The 20,586-nt window shown below is 37.1% G+C and overlaps 1 protein-coding gene across 16 annotated transcripts in view; it reads right to left on the bottom strand.

Annotated features, from left to right (window-relative positions):
* Window positions 1-20,586, bottom strand: part of SUPT3H (SPT3 homolog, SAGA and STAGA complex component) — a 253,337-nt gene that overhangs the window by 42,006 nt on the left and 190,745 nt on the right. For 12 of the 16 annotated variants that reach the window (XM_086875608.1, XM_086875609.1, XM_086875610.1 and 9 more), the window contains 5 exons: window positions 13,393-13,468; window positions 10,561-10,673; window positions 9,763-9,870; window positions 9,104-9,292; window positions 6,546-6,656 (listed from right to left, as the gene is read on the bottom strand). In XM_086875608.1, the coding sequence (XP_086731734.1) occupies window positions 6,546-6,656; window positions 9,104-9,292; window positions 9,763-9,870; window positions 10,561-10,673; window positions 13,393-13,468 (597 nt within the window). Of the gene's footprint in view, window positions 1-6,470; window positions 6,657-9,103; window positions 9,293-9,762; window positions 9,871-10,560; window positions 10,674-13,392; window positions 13,469-20,586 lie in introns of those variants that run through there. The other 4 variants (XM_023924258.2, XM_023924257.2, XM_023924256.2 and 1 more) reach the window with 1 other exon arrangement.

The following is a 20,586-nucleotide window of genomic DNA, read 5'->3' on the forward strand; positions in this document are numbered from 1 at the left end:
AATATTTTCCTACTGCTCTGCAGAAAGGGAGCAAGTTCTTTTCAAATCTACTTCAATGACATTTTTTCTGTTATCTAAAAATCTATGTTCCTGTTCAATAAAATCATCTGGGAAACTTTACTGCTTCATCAGTACTGTGAGCTTGTGCCCTCATTAATAAATTCTGTTGGAGCGTTAAGACTACTCCCAGTAGGGACAGCTGGGAAACTGCAATATAAAGTCAAGCAGCACATTTAATGACCAATGAACTTTTGGAAACTTACTCCAAAATGATACATCATTGTGTCAGACACTCTTAAGCATTATGCAGCTTGGTCTCCCTTTTTAGAAACATGAAACCCCCTGAATCTGCTACCACAAATTGGGAACCTTTTAAATTATTGCCAAGACACCTGCTTTTCTCCAAGAAACTTCATAAAACTCTCCAAATTAGTAATGCCATTAAGTAAAACTTACAGAACTATTGTTATTCTGAAGGAGTATTAGCTATTTAGCTTAAGGAAACCAACAGGGATTTTTATAATGGAAAGAACTGTCATATATATTATATAATCTATTCTAAATGAAATGCTTTATTATATTCTTGAATATGCTACTCTTTAACATTTTAATCTTTCTGGGAGAAAACCCTATTAACTATATCAGGATTAGATTTATCTAATGAACAAGTTCAGCTCAGGAGAGGAGACGTGAAAGATTCTCAATCAGTTTATAGGTCTTCAGATGGCATTAAGAGCCATATAAATCAAATGTCCCATTTTACATTTCTGAACAGCACTGGCAGAAATAGTGCTGGGATCGAAGAGGGAGCCCCATTTCCCCTGTTCCTTCTCTTTTCTGAATGGTCCTACAGAAAGCAGGCGAGGAGGGATTATAGGAATGCCTTCTGTCGAGGAGTTGGCCAAAACTGTGCCATCTCATCTTGGAGCAATTTATCCAATAAGATGATTTAGAGGACAGTTCAGTGGCACCATTTTTGGAGGCAAAAGCAGGAGGGAAGGAATATAAATCAAAGGTGACTGGCAGGTAAAGGATATATGCAGCAATCAGCCAAACCATGTGCACACTGGCACAAATTCAACAAGATCATTTATAAAAATTTTAAGTCAGGAGTACACAAAAGGGGGTCTGGTGCTAACTAAATCCACAGATAGATTACACGCCACTGAAATAAACACTTCCAGATGCTGGCATACAAAAACCTTTTACAGAAAGAAATGTTTTCTTTCATAAATCTGAAAGGAGGAACCTTGGGATGGGGGTTGGAAGAGAACAGAACAAGATTTCCAAAGTGAGATTTGACTTCCTACTGGTTTTATAGAATAATAATTCATCTTTTTCAAACACGAAGTGTTAACACTGTAGAATTACAAATAACTGCAGACAACAGCTTGAAGTATAGACAAAGACATCATAAATATGTAACTGTTTTATGAAATAAAATGCCTTTTTTTGCTTTCAAAATGAGAAGAAAGCATGAAAATGTCAATTTGACTTTTTCTATATCAGAAATTGTATGTGTAGCAGAAGGGAAAGTTTTCAAATGCCTTTTGACAGAAATACATACATTTCATTTTTGAGATGTGATTAAGAATGAAATACTGACTTCTTCAAAATCAGTATCAATTGATTATGAATATCAGTATGGGCAGTCTATATTTTACAGGACCCTAAGTATCAGAGATTTTTTATTTAGTTTCCATGTAACTAATTTCTTTCGGAAACAGCATTCAAAACTTTTTATCATTCAAATGCTTTAGAAAAATTCAGCTGTACTGTATCCACATTGTGGCTATTGAAGCAATTATTGAAGATTATATTCCAGAACTTTTTCTCACTACTACTTTGATCTGAAACATGCAAGAAGAAATTTCTTTCAGTTAAAGGACTAAGGTGCAGACCAAATCCTCTGGATGACAATTCCAGGTTGTGGAGCCTCCATCTCTGGAGATACTCAGAAGCCCCATGGACCCTGTGCCCTGTGCTCTGGGGAACCCTGCTTGAGCAGGAAGCTTGGACCAGAAGACCTCCAGGGGTCCCTTCCAACTGACCCATTCTGTGACTCAGTGAATGTGAAGTTGAATTTTTGTTGAAGTTTAAGGCACCTACACCAAACTGGCTTTCCAAAATGTCATCTTCCACAAATATCATACTGCCACATTAACCTTTGTATTTTAAAGGTTTCCCTCTCTTCTTTCAACCCCCTGAATCTGCTGGTTTAGTCTCTCATAAGCTCAGCTTTGCCAGGTCATCAGCTACTATTCCACAGATTTTGTTTTTAGGGGAAGTTAATAGAGTCAAAGGCATCTTTATTATATTGAGATTATTAAAGATCCATGATGAACCTCAGTGTTTTTCACCACAGAAACTGATTTAAGCATTTGCATAAAAGCTGAGCTCAATCAGGACCAATAAAAAATGCTTTAAAAATATCAGAAGTAAAAGACCTTGACTAAATGTATAATTTGATTGTGAAACTATGATTACCATGTATATGTAATCTACTGAAGTCCACATGGAATACTTGCATTTAATATTTAAAAACCTCTAAGAGTATAGGCAGGGCTCTGTAAGGCCCAAATAATCCAAGTCTCTGCCAAATTACATTCTTTGGTGTTACATGTTCTTTGTGCAGGGAATGTCACAAGCAATATTATAAACACAGGTTTGTAAATATTCATTGTTTTATGCTGCATAGGCAATTCTATGAGACTGAAATATTTAACAAGAGAAGGTTTAGACTAGCAAGCCTTTTCATACTGAAATGCCTGGAAGGCTGAAGGAACATTCTCCCCAAAACATAAATACCCAAGGAAATGTTGGTTATACCCCTGTTCATTCAATACACCCCATTTACACACGTACAAGCTGCTGAATAATGGCCACTGTCTGCCATGAGCCTGTGCAGGACTACAATTTACATTTGTGAACTCAGTTTCTCTTAACTAAACATCTGAAACACATCATTTCAGAGCTGGCATAAACTAAAGACAAAGAATCTGCTTTGGAAACATTTTCTTGTTCTTTTTGCCTGTGGTCTTTCACTATTGTAGCTGATCACTTTGCTTTTCATTTCAGAGCAAAGGATCTCAGCTGTCCTTTTTGCTAGAGTTGTTCTCTTTGCTAGAGCTGTTCTGTGGTCATAAGTACTACTTACAGACTGTTCATGCAACACTTACAGCTGCTCCTATCAAGATTTCAGGTCAGCATTGTGTATTGCTCACAGAATAAATACTCTTTAAAGAGTTTTTTTTTTTGCTGCCCCAATTGTCTGAAATACAATCAATTCAAACAACTCAAAATAATTTCTCTAGTGACATTATGTTCGTGTTCATGGTAAGAAATAGCCACCTAATATTTTTGTGAACACCTTGGCATAATAAATACTATTATTCAGAATATTATTTGGAAGAATATCAGGATTATTCCTAGAGGCCCAGTCAAGACTGGACATCATTTCACTATGCACTCCCTTAGCTTAAATGCACATAGAAATAGACACAGGTACAGAACATGGAATTGCATATAGATATAATGGAGAGTTCCACACTTCCCATTCCTGTCTTGCAAAATTACATGGTGCTATTTCTTAATATTTCTCTGATTTTTGAAAGTCTAGACCATGCTTTAAAGTAGGAAACACTGAGCACCACCCAATACCATTAATAGAAAATATTTGGATAAAACATATGTCTAAACTACCTTAGACATGATACAGTGCAGAAGAATCTAGAGTACACTTGCTGCTTTCCATTGTGGCTTGCACTTGGAGACAAAAACTAAATGCTCTAATTATGTTAGTCATTCTAACATAGCTATTAAGGTCAAAATAAATGCAAACAGATCATTTTCACTGGTTTAATGTTAGTTCTCATTTACCATATGAGTATAAAAATTTCAAAGTGTTGTTTCCATTCAAACCAACATCCATCAAATACTGCTAAAGAATAAATTGTATAGCTTAACTCTTCTTCTAAAACCAACTCCTTAGGAACAGCTATCACCAAATCAGATGGAAGAGACTGACAATCATGATGAAACAGCGAAAAATGGAAAAATGTGAAAAAATATCACTGTGCTTTACAAATACCTATCTTAAGGAAACAAAAGTATATGTACATTTTAAAAGAAAAATATTCTTCTGTATTTTATTTTTACAGAAATTAAATCTCTATGTATGGGATTGAGCTATTCAGTAGCTTGAAACAGCAGGAAGCTTTCTCACTCCTCAACTCTGTCTTTTTTAAAAAGTGCCTTTCCATAAGAACTGCTGGGATGCAATTGGCAGCTCTCTTTCCACATCATCCATCCTTGTGTAGGACAACACAACTGTTCAATTCCATTTTTCCTGTTAGAAAAACAATCCCCTGGTGGTTTGGGTTCAGGTATGAACTTTCTGAATGCAGCAGCTCCTTGACAACTGCCAGTCTGTTGGTTATTACACTGATCCATAAAAACACCCCTTCTAGCTGCTTCAAAGCATTCAGGGGAGGGTTTCGATCCTTCTGATACAATTTTCTCCTCAGACATTGCAGAGAACAGCTCAGACTTCTAATATTTTACCAAGGTTTTTCCCTGCCTACATGGGCTGTGTCACACAGAGACATGCTGCTGAGAGCTGAGGAAATGGCCATGCCTGATTACATAAAAATCTGTATCAGTTCTGTTAATTCATTTACTCAAGTTTGGCTACACACATGCCCCCAGGTTTGGCCATCATTAAATTCTATTTGTTGTGGAAATCTGCATTAATGCAGATTGCAGAGGGCACTCAGTACTCACATTCACATTTGTGCCAAATTAAGACCTAGAATTTCTGGTTGCTGCATGGACAATTGTCATTTCCACGTCCCTCCCCAAAACTCCAATCAGGGCACTCACAGGGGAAAAGACCTAAATGCAGACTCTGCAGTACCTCTCAAAATACTTTTCCTGAGCCTTGTCATTAAAAGCAGAATTGTGTTACAGCTCTACAACATCTGTAGGCATCCAGAAGCTGACCCAAGATTCCCTCTTATTCTTGGCTTGTTCAAAGGGAACAAGATCTGCTCCTCTCATCAACCACGTTGACTGTAGGTAATGTTAACAAATTAAATTGTTCAGTTGCACTGTTTGGGAAGTTCACAAGAATGGAGGACATAAAATCCCAACTAAAACCAGGGTATTTTATTATACCTTGTGGTTGAAGAAAAAATTTGAACTTTGGTTAATAGTTGACCAAGCCACTTTTAGTGAGGGTCATGGAGGGAAGATTCACCTTTCTGCAGCTGTTTATGTGAGCTCTTTACATTTTTTAAATCAAGTTAAATACATTCTCTGCTTTCAGAAGCTATTGCCATATTCTTAACTACATCTCTTAGCAAACTTCTGCTAAAGACATCTTTCTGTTTTGGACTGGAAATTCTGCCCCATGCTTTACATGACATTAATCTAGCATTTTTGAGTGGCAAAAGAGAAAGGTGAAGTTATATAAAGACAATTAATTTTAATTGTTTATAAATTATCATTAATAAATCAAACTTTCACTGCCATCTATAAAAGCACTGATTAGTTTTGGCACTAGCAAAATTATAGCTTCATCTACTCATTTTCTCTTATTTTCCCTTGATCCTTGCTTCTGAAGTCCTGCTATTTCCTTTATATTTATGGCCTTCATGTACCTCTGTATCACGTTTACGTAAATGAATTCACCCAAATTCAGAATAAATTTCCTTTCCTAAAATCTCTCAGAAACTGGACAATTTCTTCCTGATTTTTAGGAGCTGAAATCATAAATCTCCCAAATCCTTTGGTGGATTTTGTTTGTTTTTTCCTGCAATGATTTCTTTGACATTTATTATTTTCTAGATGCACATATTCTGAGGTAAGCAGGATAAATGCCACACAGAACAGTAGATGAGAAGAAAATGACCCCAATTTATGACATTGGAGATGAACTGCTTTCACATTTTCATCAGCTGAGAAAATTAAATAAAGAATTCGTTTGGCTGCTCTGAACAATGGATTTGCAATTTGCATAGAAAAAATGATGGCAAAACCTCAGAACCATCAGAGTTTTACCACAAGCTCAGTTCTATTACATTTCAGTGGAGGTTCAAAGTTGTCTAAAAAACCCATTCTCTTCTTTCCCCAGCCGTAAATGTGTCACTTGAGAGTTCAACATCCAATAGAAGCCGTATCTGACACAAAACTAATTTTAGAATATAAAGTGCTCTTCACCATATTGGAATACATATAATTTAAAATAACTGTAAACCTAAACTTTGGAAAAACAGAAAATTTAAGCACTAACAAAAAAGCATAATTTGTAATTGAAAGAAAATAATATTTGAAAGGAAAAAAAAACCTTTTTTTTTTTGTCTTTCCAAAAAGAGACAGAAATTACTAAGTTTTATTTCCCAAGAGAATTATGCCACTTTTATAAAGAAAATTACAGTCACCACAAATTGCTTTCAACAATTCCAAAGCTTCTTCATTTGACCACTTGAAAATCAGAGTTCTTTAAGATTATAAATATAACTTTTTATAACTCTGTTATTACGTACTGTGAATGGGGAAAGAGGGCCAATCTTGTGGCCGTAGCGTCGAATGGCCTCTCTGATGTGGCTGGGCTGGATGGCATCACTTTGAGCCTCCATCCCACAGGCTGCAGTGCTCTGCAACAGAAAAACACATAAATTGTGACTAAATCAAAAACACACAACAGACCTACAGTGCATAAAGTATGAAAATAAACCTTTATAAAATGGACTAATTTTTATTTTTTTTTTTCATGAGGACACACATCATTGGTGCCACACACTACATCAGAGAGAAAAAAGCTATTAACAAATTAGAGAGGACTTTTACATGAACTTTGCTTAAGAGATCCAAAGAATACCGTTAGTCCTTTTAAATCTTTCACCTAGTGCTGCTCTATGTTGTAATTGAAAAGAGCAGAAAATGTTCAAACTAAAATGAAAGGGTCATATAAGTCATACTGCAATAACCACAGAAACTATTTTAAAAACACTTCAGACTCTTATTATGATGTCAAGGGGTGGGGAAAATATTGAACAAGCACCTGAAGTGGAAAGCAATTTGACACCAAAATCACCATTGAGTAGTATCAGTGTAAAATCTGAAGTTGAAACATGTGACATAATGGTGTTAGAAGGATGTAAAAAAAAAAATTGAATTATCTTGAACTGGAAAGCTTTAAAATTGCAAAAATTGAATTTTTTATTATGGAGCCTAAATAGGTAAAAATAATAATTCAACACTACCAGCACAATGATTGTACAACAATATTCCTGGGATTTAAAAAGAAAGTTACTCTTCTCTCCTTGTTAGCCAACAGAAATGTTGGTTTAGGCTCCACCTAGACACAGCTGCTTGCCAGAATTCAGATTACTTATCTAATGATGGCTGCTTGGCAATAAATTAATGAAAATTGTGAGTGCACTGAGAGTGACAAAAACTTTAATTATACCCTGAAGTTTAATGTATACACATCCACAGCCCCCTCATACATTCACACCGTATCCTAATGCTCTCAAAATCGGGGTATTTTTTACAGTGTTTTATTTTCAAGAGCACTGAGTCCACTGGAGACTGTGAGTACACACAGAATTATTCATAATATGATGGCAGATTCTTCTGCTGATTGACATCCATAAAGGGAATATGAAACTCAAATATTTTCTGCTGGACTGGGCCTTCATGGCCTAAAAATAGTATTTTTTACCAAGTTAACTTGTTTGCCTCATTTATATCCAGTAGTTACCTAAGCAAATGGAATAAATCATGAGAATATTTAATTAAAACTCAGTACTTTTTGGAATATAACTATTTTCAAAGGCATTCAGTTAAACACTAAGAACTTAAACTCGCAGCATCAGTAAAATACAATGTATCAAAAACTACACCTCCAGCTAAATTTCTGTTCCTAGGAATTATAATGAAAATCAGCCACAGGAATGAAACATAATCAAATATAACATAAAAAGGAAGAGGAAAAAGCAGAAGTCTTTCCAGGATTCACTAAAAGCTTTATGAACAGTGTACAAAAAGGACAGGAGAAAGTTGAACCCTTCAGCACTCTCCACAGCACTAATAACACCAGAAGAAGAAAATTTTTACTTTTTTTCTACCTTATCACTGTAGAAATCACCAGTTTTACCCTGAAAACTGAGTATTTTTTAACAACAAAACACTTGATAAAATTCCAAGTCATGCCATTGCATTTCAGCAAAATGAGCGCTGCCATCACATTTCTTCAAAACAGCCCCAAGTGACCAGCACAGGTTTTCCTATCCAGCTCATTTAATCACATTGATTTCTCCTGTGGTTTTTTGGTACATGTATCCCTGTCAGAACACCAAGACTCTGCAACAAAAGACAGGAATTGTAACACTTATATTTCATACTCTGAGTATGAGACCCCTTTTTTATGCAAAGTTAACGAACACTTAGCTTGAATGTAAACAATTGGTATAAAAACAAAGCAAGACAGGCAAAGCTGTTAAAGGCAAGGGCAGCAGTCACCTCAAGCTGCTGGGATCAGGAAAATCACAAGCAGCCCTTTGTTTTGCTTGTATTTTGACCCTTAAAAGCTGTGCTTGCTGCCCCTGTCAGAGAAGGGGATGTTCATTTGGGGTGGTCACAATTTCTGTGCCTGTAGAGCAGCAGGTTATCTTAGAAGCAGCAGTTGTCACCTTAACAAAATACATTAGGAAAATTTAGCATAATTCTGATAGAAAAAAAGCACCAAACCCTGGCCCCTTTGGCCCTACAATTACAATGGCCATTAATATATCATATTGGTTAAAATCAATATTTAAGACTAGACACATTATTTAGTGTGAGGGAGGTCAGGCCCTGGCACAGGGTGCCCAGAGAATCTGTGGCTGCCCCATCCCTGGAAGTGTCCAAGGCCAGGCTGGAGAAACCAGGTCTAGTGGAAGGTGACCCTGCCCATGACAGGGGATTGGAATGAGATGATTTTTAATGACTCTTTCAACCCAAACCATTCTGTGATTCTGTGATGATTTCCTGAGGTTATTTTGGTTTCTTTTTAATTTTTCTTTTTTTTTTTTTTCCTCCAGGATTGTACACTAAATACCTTTTTTCTTTTCCTTTGTTTGGATTTGGTGGAGTCCTGTCCAATTCCACCATTCCCCAAGGCTCCTGAGGGGGTTTTCCCAAGGTGCTGCTGCCCTGCTGATGCTGGTGGAGTGGGTGTAGGGGGTGGTGTGTTCTCAGGGGACTCAAGGCTGGTCTTCACACTCGTAGACTGCCCTAAGAGATGCGGCTGTAAAAGCAAGATGTCAAACAGCCAAAATGTAATCAAATCACAAATAAACCCCACCCCAATTATTTCCTTCTCAGATTCCCTGTTGGAAGACATGCAGTACAGAATTTGGCTTTCTCATTCTGGAAGTTACTACAATATCTGTATAATATCAATGCATGCAACACAGTACTTAGTGCACTTGCCAATTTAAAAAACTTTTATCTCCAAATTTGCAACAGACCCTTGAACACAGAGAAAAGGAATTTTCAAAAAAAAAAGTATTTTTATTTCATTATAAAGATGCTGCTAAGTATTTAACATTCAGAATTAAAATTTAATGTCTTTCCATCTAGATCCATAACTTCAAAGTTTATAAACTCCATAACAGAAGTCTGTACCAATACCACATTCAATACTGACAACTCTGGAGAAAATACATGTAAAAGCAAAACATAAAATACAGTTATATGTGAAAAAGCAAGTTTTACCTCAGTAGAGTTGTGGTAGTGTATGAAGGTGGCAGATATGGCATGACTGAATGGGTCACCAGCTTTGGGAGTCATGTCCTGTTTAACCAAAAGGGCCAAGTCCACCAGCTGGAGGGGCAAAACAGGTGAGGTTACTGACATGGTACTAAAAATGCCATTGTAACAATGGGAGAGTGAGGGCTGTGGGTTGAACCACAATATTCTCAGTGTTTCTCAGATGAAAATAGTAATCCAGATATTTCAGCCTAAAGAGCCTTTCTTTTCCACTTCTGTAAATATATGGAGCAATCTATCTACCCAAGAGGGCTCGGCTTGGCACTAAGGTAACATTTTGTTTTCCAGGAAATCCCTCTTTCTAATCCAGTTGTGCAATGGGATTGAATGAGCCTCAGCACACTGCCAGAGGTCACATAGCAAAGTGTGTGGTTTCAGTTTGGACTTGAAAAAGGTTTGTGCTGGACTCCCCTCTCTTCTGCAGCCTCTATAAAACATTTCTGTTTGTGTATGAGATGGATGAACACAGCACAGCACACATCTGTCACACAGCAAATTGAAAGACAGCCCAGATTTTTGAGCTGGTTTAGTGGAAGGTGTCGCTGCCCATGGCTGGGGGTTGGAACTGGATGAGCCTTAAGGTCCCTTCCAACCCAAATCATCCCATGACTCCATGAAGCCAGGTAGTTTGGAGAGCTGAAGCAGTGATTGCATTTCTGAAGGGGCTTACAACCCACACCCTGAGGTTGAAGTACGTCCAAGAGTAATTAATTCATTTTCACTAGAATTAAATCAGTCCCTTACCTGGGCCACAGTCTCATATGCTAAATATGCCAAAATCTCCATTGCAACTGCATTTGGCTTTATTTCCATACTGCTACAGTCCAGCCAGTCACGGAATTTGGATGCTTTCTTTGCTGTCAGTTAAAACCATAAGGGGAAAAAGAGAAGTTAATGACAGATAGGCCAAAATAATCCATTTTTTGGGTTACAGAAATACTGCAAAATTGAAGCAATTAGTGTGAGCATGATTTGATTGGCCAAAGAAAGAATGACCAAAATGGAACCAGTGGGGAAAGACTGTTATTTCATACATTTTGGAGACCCATAAGTGCATGGAACAAAGAGAAAAAACACAAGCTAACTGATCACACAGGAGATTTCAGAACAAGGAAGGGTCAACCTCAGAGGAGTATGGACTGGACAAACTTGCTTTAGAATATATTACTGTGAAATAAATAAAATTATTGCATTACATCTTCTATGAATTAAAAAAAAAAACAAACACTAAAATAAATCAATACAAATATGAGTCCAGATAAAATTGATATAATTGTATTAACAATAGCAAAGACAAATGAAAGGCAGAAGAACTTGGAAGTCCTGGTCTTAATTTTACAGGGCTGAGGTGCTGACAAGTGAGCCAAAATTATTTGTACAAGAGTGTTTTTTAAGTGTGCTTTGGATATAAAGAAGTAAGAATAGATGTACAGTCAACATTCATACAAGAACTTCACACTGGTAATGGGTGATATCAAGTCAGAAAAAGCGCAGAGGAAAATATGGGACAATAGAATGTAATATTTGCTTAGAGAGTAAAAGGAGGGAAAAAGAGGATGATCTTACTTAGGTCAGTGGTGGACAAGATGATCATAGAAATCTGTGGACAGAAAGGAGCTATTGAGACAGATCTTCATGAGGGCTGTTTGTGAGACAGGACAACCAAAATGAAGAAAATACAAGGTGGAAAAATCATCTGAAGGAAGTGGAAACAACTCTTTCAAAAAAGAGTTTTTAATCAGGACTAAAAAGCTACACAAAAGTCAGGTGTTAAACAGAAAAAAGGTCAAGATAATGGTTACTTTCATTCAGGAGGTAATGGAAGCCTACATTGCATCACCAAAGAAAGGAAAACAAACAATAAAATGAGAAAGGAAGGGAAGGAAAAGGAAGGGAAGGAAAAGGAAGGGTAGGGAAGAGGAGGAAGGAGGGGATGGGGAGGGGAAGGGAGGAGATAAACGATCACAGAATGTTCCCTAGAATTTAAGTTTGCAATTCTGTAGTACTTGATTCTTTGAGGGACCTTTTCTTTTGCTTGTCTTTAAAAGTGCAGAGATACCTGGAGATGTGATTATTAATATATATTTTTAGAACAGGTTTCTAGAAGTCCCTTCCAGGTTTATTCTCTTGTCACACAGTTTTTATGGGCTTGTATTACAGTAATACACTTCGTTAAACATAGTAACACAATCAATTTTTACTGAAATAAATAAGTAAAAGACTCCTTTAGACAAATGTTCTGCATAGCCTTTAGAACGTCCTCTCTAATTCAGCTCATTTTGTGCAATTGAATTTGTGCCCAAGTCTCTCTTGGTACTATTTTCTAACCACTGTAATTCTCTTATTCTTTAATGATATTAAATGTCAGTGAAAAATAACCATATAGACATGGTCACTTAAAAACACCGTGAAAATAGCACTGAGATATTTTTATAGATCACAATCTCTTGGTCAGCAACATTCTATTTTATTTTGCAAATTTAAGATTTTTATTTGATCTGTCTCCAGATGGCAATTTTGGGGTTTGAAAAATGACTTTATCACAAACCTCTCATTTCCTGAAGTCACCCTAATCTGAAGTATCATTTATCTAATGGCTCACAGATGTGTGATACCAAATTATAACTAAACATAAAAAACATATTGAATTAGAAAAAGAAATGCTTACAAAACATGTTTTCCTACGTTTGCTGACATTTGCTGATGGAGAACAGTATCTCAAATGTGTCATTTATTTCCCATAAATGAGTCACACTTTCTTTGAATTTGGAAGGAAGAATGAGATAAGGTCGCTTCTTTAAAGACACCACTGTGTTCTAGCCTGTGTTGTAGGATCATGTGCTGTTTTGTCATGACTTTTACTGCCTCCTTCACCTCCCTTTCTCTGACATTTGACCTAAAACCTTCGTCATCACCTAACCACTTCTGTAATGATGTTTTGCTACATGATCAAGCCCATTAATTTACAGCTCATTATAGTTGTGGCCCACAAGTACTTCTAGTAAGTTGGTTTTCAGTGCTAGAAAAGCCCTAATTCTGTCATCATGTTATTAGTGTTGGAATGGCATATACTGATGAACTTGGCTAATGGTGAATAAATTCCACAGCAGGAGCTTACAGCTTAAAATAGAAAAGACTCTTTAGTAAATTCTTTGTGTCTCTGCAGATTGGGAAATAAAAGCAAAACTTGCTGCTCTTCTCTAATTTTAGAGGCATTCCAAAAAACCTGCAGCCATGAACCTTAGCTAATGTGCCGACTTTAGCACCACCACGACAGACTTTGGGCAAGTGTGGTTTTAATCCACTAACTCCTCACCAGTTCTATCTTTGCAGTCATCCCCACCAGCTCAGTATTTGAGCACAGAGAAAGCTTGGTAAATATTCAAATAAAATACTCTGCCTGACGGCCTGAAACTGCTAAATTAACTGTTCCCAGGAGTTACACAGACAAAGAATTTAAAGTTTTATTATTGTGGATGAAATAAAAGTGCTTTCAGAAAAAATGAGGTTCTGGTGTGCTATTAAATGAAATAATAATCAAACATCTTAATATACTGCAGCCATTATAATACTTACAAAAACTCAATTGCCGACTTTCACAGAATTCTGCATACTGGACTGAGTCCATGGTTCGTGTTTGTCTTTCTGCTCTCTGACAAAAGAGTAAAAGTACACGATGTACCTTATTCCAACAAAACTGCATTCCACAACAGAAATTATAGCACCAAAGCGCCCTCGCCACAACCTTGAAGCAACCCTCCCAAATTAAACATGCATTGAACAAGTCAAGATGCAGAAATATAAACCACAGATGGGTTATTAGTCTTGTGAGTTAAATTTCCCAGAGGAGCGTGTCAATTCCTATTTGCAAAACCTGCCTGCACGCTGCTCACCCAGCCCAGTGGTGAGGGCTGAGAGGAGAGAGGTGCTGAGCACTGCTGCCCTGACCAAGGTGTGTGTTTAAACTGAAGCACATGAGTATTCTTCCCATGTGTTTACAGATGACCAGAAAAGTAAAGTGTTCTCCTGAAATGAGGCCAACATGTTCTGCACCGAGCAGAACTGAACCTGTGTACATCTAAATTGTGAAATTAATATCCATCACACTGATGTACCAGGACATTGAAGTGTCCCTTCCCACACTCAATACACAGTAATAAATGGTACATGTGTCTGTTTATTTTTTTTTTTTTCACTCTTAATTTATGCTTGAAATTTTAAACTTGTGAACACTTCAGGAAAAGAAAGGATATTAGATTGAATTAGAGCTTGTGAGAGAAAAAAATATCTCCAAATGTTCACTACTGCATTTAAGAATGTATTTCACATGGAGTCCAGGGCCAACCAAAAGAATGAATCTCAGAAGAGTCAATTTACAAAACCACAAACGCTATGCACACCCTCCCCTCCACATATACAGGATGCTGTAATTGAATCATGGTTGAAGCAGCACGAAAGTCCATGGTTAGGTCTGAGCAGGTGCTTCACACAGAAGTTGTTTACTTCAACAGAGCAGGGATGATTTTCACAAGGTAAAGATCTGGTCTCCACAGGAGATTAAACCACATGTCAGAGGCAGGAAGCAGTAGTTAGATTAAAAAGAACGACTGTCCCTGTCAGAAGCAGATAGCTTAGTCCATCTCTCACTCAAGCAGATTTTTTTAAAAAAGGAAAGGAATATAAGTGTTTTCCAAACTAATTCAATGTATAAATCGTCACACCTGAACCATCACTACAGATACAAAGTGGTGTCAGGAGAGGCTGATGGTACCAAGACTGTGCTTGTGCTGTGACTCCATGAAGCTCAAGAAACCATCCACATAGAAGGAAAAGTACAGATGTACTGACACAAGGACAAAAAACAAGGGAAAAACCATACACATAGACAAAAATTTTGCTCGGACACCCTGAACAATTTTACATTTGATGAAGTAAAAATTGCAGAGTTCTTCAATCTGATTTAATAGAAGACAATAGGACTATTGCTAAGTATGTATATATCTATATATACTATGTATCTCTCCACGCTACACAACCTGCATTTGGCTTTATGAGCTCTCAAATTTGTGGGAAAAGAAATCAAATAAAATTAGCACCTCAAATTCACAGTTTCTTCCTCTATTCTCTTTGAGGTCACTCTCCTGAAACCATCCAACCCTTCCCTTACGAGATTTGCTTCACAGTCTACATGTTCAATTTTGCTGTAAACTAAACCACAAGCTGACCAGGAATACCCCTGGATAGTCCTTTCTTTTCTTCTCTACCCAGTCAATCATTTCGACTGTACTTGGACCTTTAGTCACCATGGTGACTAAAACTGTTCTATTCAGTCATTTTCCAGTTCTCCTGTGCATGGCTCTGGCAACCTGACTATATTTTGAGGAGCTGCCATTTCATATTAATAAAAAATTTCAGTTAATCCATTCCAACAAGATGTTAAGTCTAGACTGAGTTTGTATTCCTTTAAAAATAATTTTCACAATCTATGCTGTAACTTTGACCCATTACAGAATTCAACTCTGCCCCAAGTTAATTCAGCTATACTTTTTAAAGCAGAAGGCATCCAGAGATAATCTAATCTGAACTTCTGCATGGCACAGGACACTTCTCACAAAATACATCCTAGAACAGCAGTCCTACTTTATGCTTTATAAAAGCCTCTAATTTGGGGTTTAATTTTTCACATAATTAAGAGATATCTTCCTCAAGCAATTTGAAAAGCTGTGATTTTTTGCAATGTGGTTTAAATTCTGTAATCCTTTTTTTTTTTCCTGTTGCCACCTATATGTTTAGCCATTGGCTATTACCCTTCACATCCAGCCCTCCTAGGGATTTAAAAGCCCTTGAAACAACAAGGAAGGCATGGAAAACCAAAATCATATGACATGGTAATGTGAGGAATTCTTCTCCGAAGTCCAACATGAGATGATAAAAAAACCCCAACATGTAGAAATTTGACAAGGATACTTTTAACTTTAACAGGCATCCTATAATGTAATATGGAAACTGCAAAACCAGATTAATCCCAAAAGCAGTTACGTTAAATTAAGTGATTTAGCAATGGTTACTCTCAGCAAATAGACCACAAAGCTCTGAAAATGCAGATTGTCAAAGACTACAGGTTTCATTATAAGTATTACAAGTTTCTTTAAAAGTGAAAAACTCAAAGGTTTATTAAAAGAATGGTGCTGCTGAGGGATTTTTCCAATAGGGACTTAATTCCTCTCTACAAATTGTCTACAGCACTTGTCTAAACACTGGATTTAATGTTGTTCTTATATACTAAATAAATACTTTCAATTGCTTTCTCTCTGTACAAATATTTTCATTTAGCAAAATTAATTACATATATGTGAAATAAAATTGTTTTCTTCCTTCAATTCGCTCTTTAAAATAATTATTTCTTAAAGATGGATTCCAGGGTGATGCTCTAAACTGCCACCAAATAAAATAGTGTTTGCCATAAATAATTGAACTTTACTTTTTATTCTAATTCACTTTAACAAAAGATCCCTCACATGATGGCATGGAACCTCACAGTTTGAAGGATAAAGACAGACATTCTTTCAGTCCTGCCAGTTTTAGAATAGTCTACAATTAACCATCAAATGTAGCAGAAATTAACAGGTGAGTGGCACAGCTGGGGCATCTTTAAGGAAATACCATCCCAAAGACAACATCTCTTTCTTCTTCATTTTTCAAGATCACAAGCAGTATTTTATTTTTTCTCCTATATCATCCCTTCTTTGAAAAAATGTAATGTTCCCTTCTCTTTGCACTCCTAAGGTATATTTTATAAACTCAAAACAAATCAGTGACATGGGATAAAAGGGGAGAAGAAAGAATGAGGACATTACTGTGAATATAGCATGACTCCAGGCCAAAAGAGTTTAAAGAAAATGGGATCTAGTGTTGGGAATGTCACAGAAAATTTGTTAAAATAATTTTGTCTGTAAGTCTAAAGGCTACTTACTTGTCCTTTTTCACAGTTTTGGGATTGTTTGTTTGTTCGTTTGTGTTTTCTCTCGTTTATTTTTTTTTAAACAAGAAATTATACAGGACGTTTAAATGAAGAAACAACTTTAAATTTATACAAGTGAAATTTTATAAATTTTGTTGTTGGAAGAAGCAAGTCACTCCAACAGGACTGAAGTCCTCTTTTATCAGAAAAAAATTCCAGTTTTCTGGGAATCTTTCTAAGATGAAGAAACAGTGAAACCTCTAATGAAACTCCACCTTGAAGCAACCTCAGCTTGAAAGCAGATACAACAAATGGCAGCAATGACACTGCTCAATTGATTTAGCAAAAAAGTTAAAAAGAAATAGTTTTTACTCCCTCTCTAGTAGTACTAATCACTCTAAGCAGTTAAGAAGCTGAGTTATGTGCTGTACAGCAGAGTTAAAATACTTTGCATGCTTTCCTTGGAACATGCTGAAGGATGCAGTAGATAGGACCTGGCACAGTAAATGTCTGCTTAGTCTTCCAAAAATGTGGTGCATTATATCTTTCTTTCAGCATAAAGAACTAAAAAGGGAAAGGAAAGAAAAAGGTAAAGAGTTGCACGTTGTCACCTACCATCCAGGATGAAAAATAATCTTATTTTTATTCCGTTTTGAAGGTTTCACACTTGACATACAAAGCTCTTTGTGTGGGGGGAAGAAGGCAGGAGGCCAAACTTTAACTTGCTCACTGACTGCTCCGTGTTTGGAGGAAATGTGCCGAGGAGCTGCTAAGCTGGAACATTTGAAAAATGTATGTGGCTCGGCTGGACACCCCCGTGCTTGGCAACAATGTTGGGATGAAGGCGCTGGCTTCCCAAACCCTCATGTATTCCTCTTATGGCATGATTCCCTGATTCCCTCTGCTCAAGAAGTCTCATTGTGGGTTTATCATGGTTTCAAAGGAGCCAGGTGGCTACCCCAGAGAAAAGCAAAGCTGCCCTGTAAGGACTGATATTGCTGGAATAGAATGCTAAGTAGTTTATTTTTCATTTAGACTAGAGAATAAGAGGCCACTGTGCACTGTGCCTGAAAGCTCTGGGGTGGGAGGACAAAAACTGCAGAGTGGTCAAGGCCCAAACTATAGGATGGTTGTAAGGCAATGGAGATGCTCCAAGGACTGGAGCACATTTCCTATGGAGCCAGCCTGGGAGAGCTGGGGCTGTTCAGCCTGGAGAAGAGAAGGGTCCAGGGAGAGCTCAGAGCCCCCTCCAGTGCCTAAAGGGGCTCCAGGAGAGCTGAAGAGGGACTTGGGACAAGGGATGGAGGGACAGGACAAGGGGGAAAGGGAGGGGTTAGATGGGATATTGGGAAGGAATTTCTCCATGTGAAGTTGGGGAGGCCCTGGCACAGGATGCCCAGAGAAGCTGTGGCTTCCCCATCCCTGGAAGTGTCCAAGGCCAGGCTGAGCAACCTGGGATACTAGAAGAGGTCCCTGCCCATGGCAGGGGGTTGGAATGAGATGATATTTTAAAGCCTCTTCCAACCCAAGCCATTCTGTGATTCTGTGAAAAATGACCTAGATTAAAAAAACAACCCTGAGAAATCAAGCACAAGGTAGCTCAATATTGAAGTATTTACAAAATTTGCTGAAAATACATTTTTAGTCTTCTGAATTTTGACATTATCTGAGAATTATCACTATCTGAAGACTTCTGTAACATAGAGGACAAAGGTATTTATTGTTCTGAGAATCCCTTGAACTGGTAAGAAAAGGAAAAAAAAAAGATGGGGGCTTAAGAGGAAGCATTTTCAAAGTCTAAGCAGAGTTTTATACAAAAAATAAGGAATGTCAGTCAGGGAAAGATCAATAGGTTTTGTAACGTAATACTTGATTTGGCTATAAAGTACACACATCCAGGGTTTTTTATCCACCTCTTACAGAACATACCATACATTCTGCAGCAGCCATTAAGCTGAACAAATCTGCATAGCAAACTTAGGGCCTTTGATTTAATGAAAGCTTTGAGTGCTCATGTGCTTAGAATAACGTTCCCAATATTAGAAGAAAATATGAGGTCTTTTTCTGGTAGGCCAAGATGATCTCAATTTTAATGTATTTTCACAGTAGAAAATAGTTTTTCTTTTTTCTCCACAGTATTATTAGCATCATTCCCTGCAATAAACAGAGTTTAAGACCTTAAAACCTTAAAAATCTCTGTTGTTACAGAGGTTTAAAGGATCTACAACTGTAAATGACAAGAAAAAACGGTGATTTATTAAATATTAATTGAAATATACTTTACAAGTTATAATCTTCATAGTAGAATGTCTGTCCAGAGACAAAATATGGAATTCACCTGAAGAACTGAAGACATAATTAGTCATCTAAAGTCCTTTTATTGTAAAAAGACATTAGACACTTTGAGTGAGCAACTCCATCCTGAACTCAGTGTTTAAAATGTCAAATGAATGTCATCTGTGAATTTGTCTGAAGCTCATCATCTGTGGCCATCAGCAATGGAACCCAAGAGATGTTGGATTAGGTCTACTCTGCACAGCTCAGGCATCCTCACAAAGTGAAATGAGGAGTGAGTGATGAGTGAGGGTGAGTACCACCAGCATCGACAGGGCAACAACTTCCATTTCAGGGCCAAGAGTGAAGAATGACTCAGTAAATTCAGCTCCCACTCTGATCTCCAAGCAATTCAAAAGTAAACAACGGCAGCTTTGTGCCCAGCTGAAAGTTAACTCCATTCATCTCCCTGGAATTATGAAACATGTAATCTAGCAAAGTACATGCAGATAAGTAGGAGGAAGGGAGCCGGCAGAACGATTTAAGATTATGTAAAAATTTCAAGGGAATTATGAAGAAAAAACAAATGAAATTGCACAGACAATAACAAAATGAATAGATTAATTCCCAGCAGCCATGATCTCATTGCTTAAGGAATAAATAAAATTGACCTCCTGATAGGGACTCACTGTCCCTGTAATACTTTGCCCTTGAACATATGCAAAATCTACACATACTGTATTTATTTGAACCAGTTCCATATCATATCCAAATTCCTTGTCTAAATTTATTACTGCTAGTCTGAAATGCGGGGCAGGAACCTGGAAACGAAACATTTCCATTTCATGGAATACCTTTGATTTCTATAGGAAAATATATTTTTCTTCTGTAATAAGCATCACCATGAATTTTGAAAAACTATGTGTTAAATTTATGGCTATCTTCTATCAGTGCTTTCCAAAAAACATAAAATAATTTTGGATAAACTATGCTACCAAATGAAAAAAGTTATGTGGGATATATTGATATATTAATATATCAAGACTACTGACTTCCCTCACTTTTCTGGTTGAGGACATTGTAGCACTTTCCTTTGGTTTCCATCTGGCTATACATCAAAAACTTTACATACCATGTTAATATGAGGCTACCTTTATATCTTCTGAATAGCATTCCTCTGAAAACTTACCCTAACTCTGTATCCATTCATGAATGAGGTTCATATAAACAGCTTTAGCATCTCACCAGTAAATCCTGCAGCCACTGAAACAGGGATCACTGCAAGGCATAGGAGACACAAACAGCAAAGCAACCTCTTTTGCAACTTGAGCTTTAATTTTTTTCTCAGTGGCAGTCAAAATCAGCCATCACACTCTATTTTTTAAATATTTCTTTTAGCTGACACACTCTGGATTTGTGGCCAGAAATTCAGAGTGGCTTTTGCCCCAAGGCTGTTTATGGGGCAAAATACAGGCACAACACATCTCATGCAATTTCTCACCATCCTGGGTGTGGGAGAGAGCTGGGAGATCCAG

Source organism: Cyanistes caeruleus, chromosome 2, assembly GCF_971803275.1.
Source record: "Cyanistes caeruleus chromosome 2, bCyaCae1.hap1.1, whole genome shotgun sequence".
Taxonomy (NCBI): Eukaryota; Metazoa; Chordata; class Aves; order Passeriformes; family Paridae; genus Cyanistes; species Cyanistes caeruleus.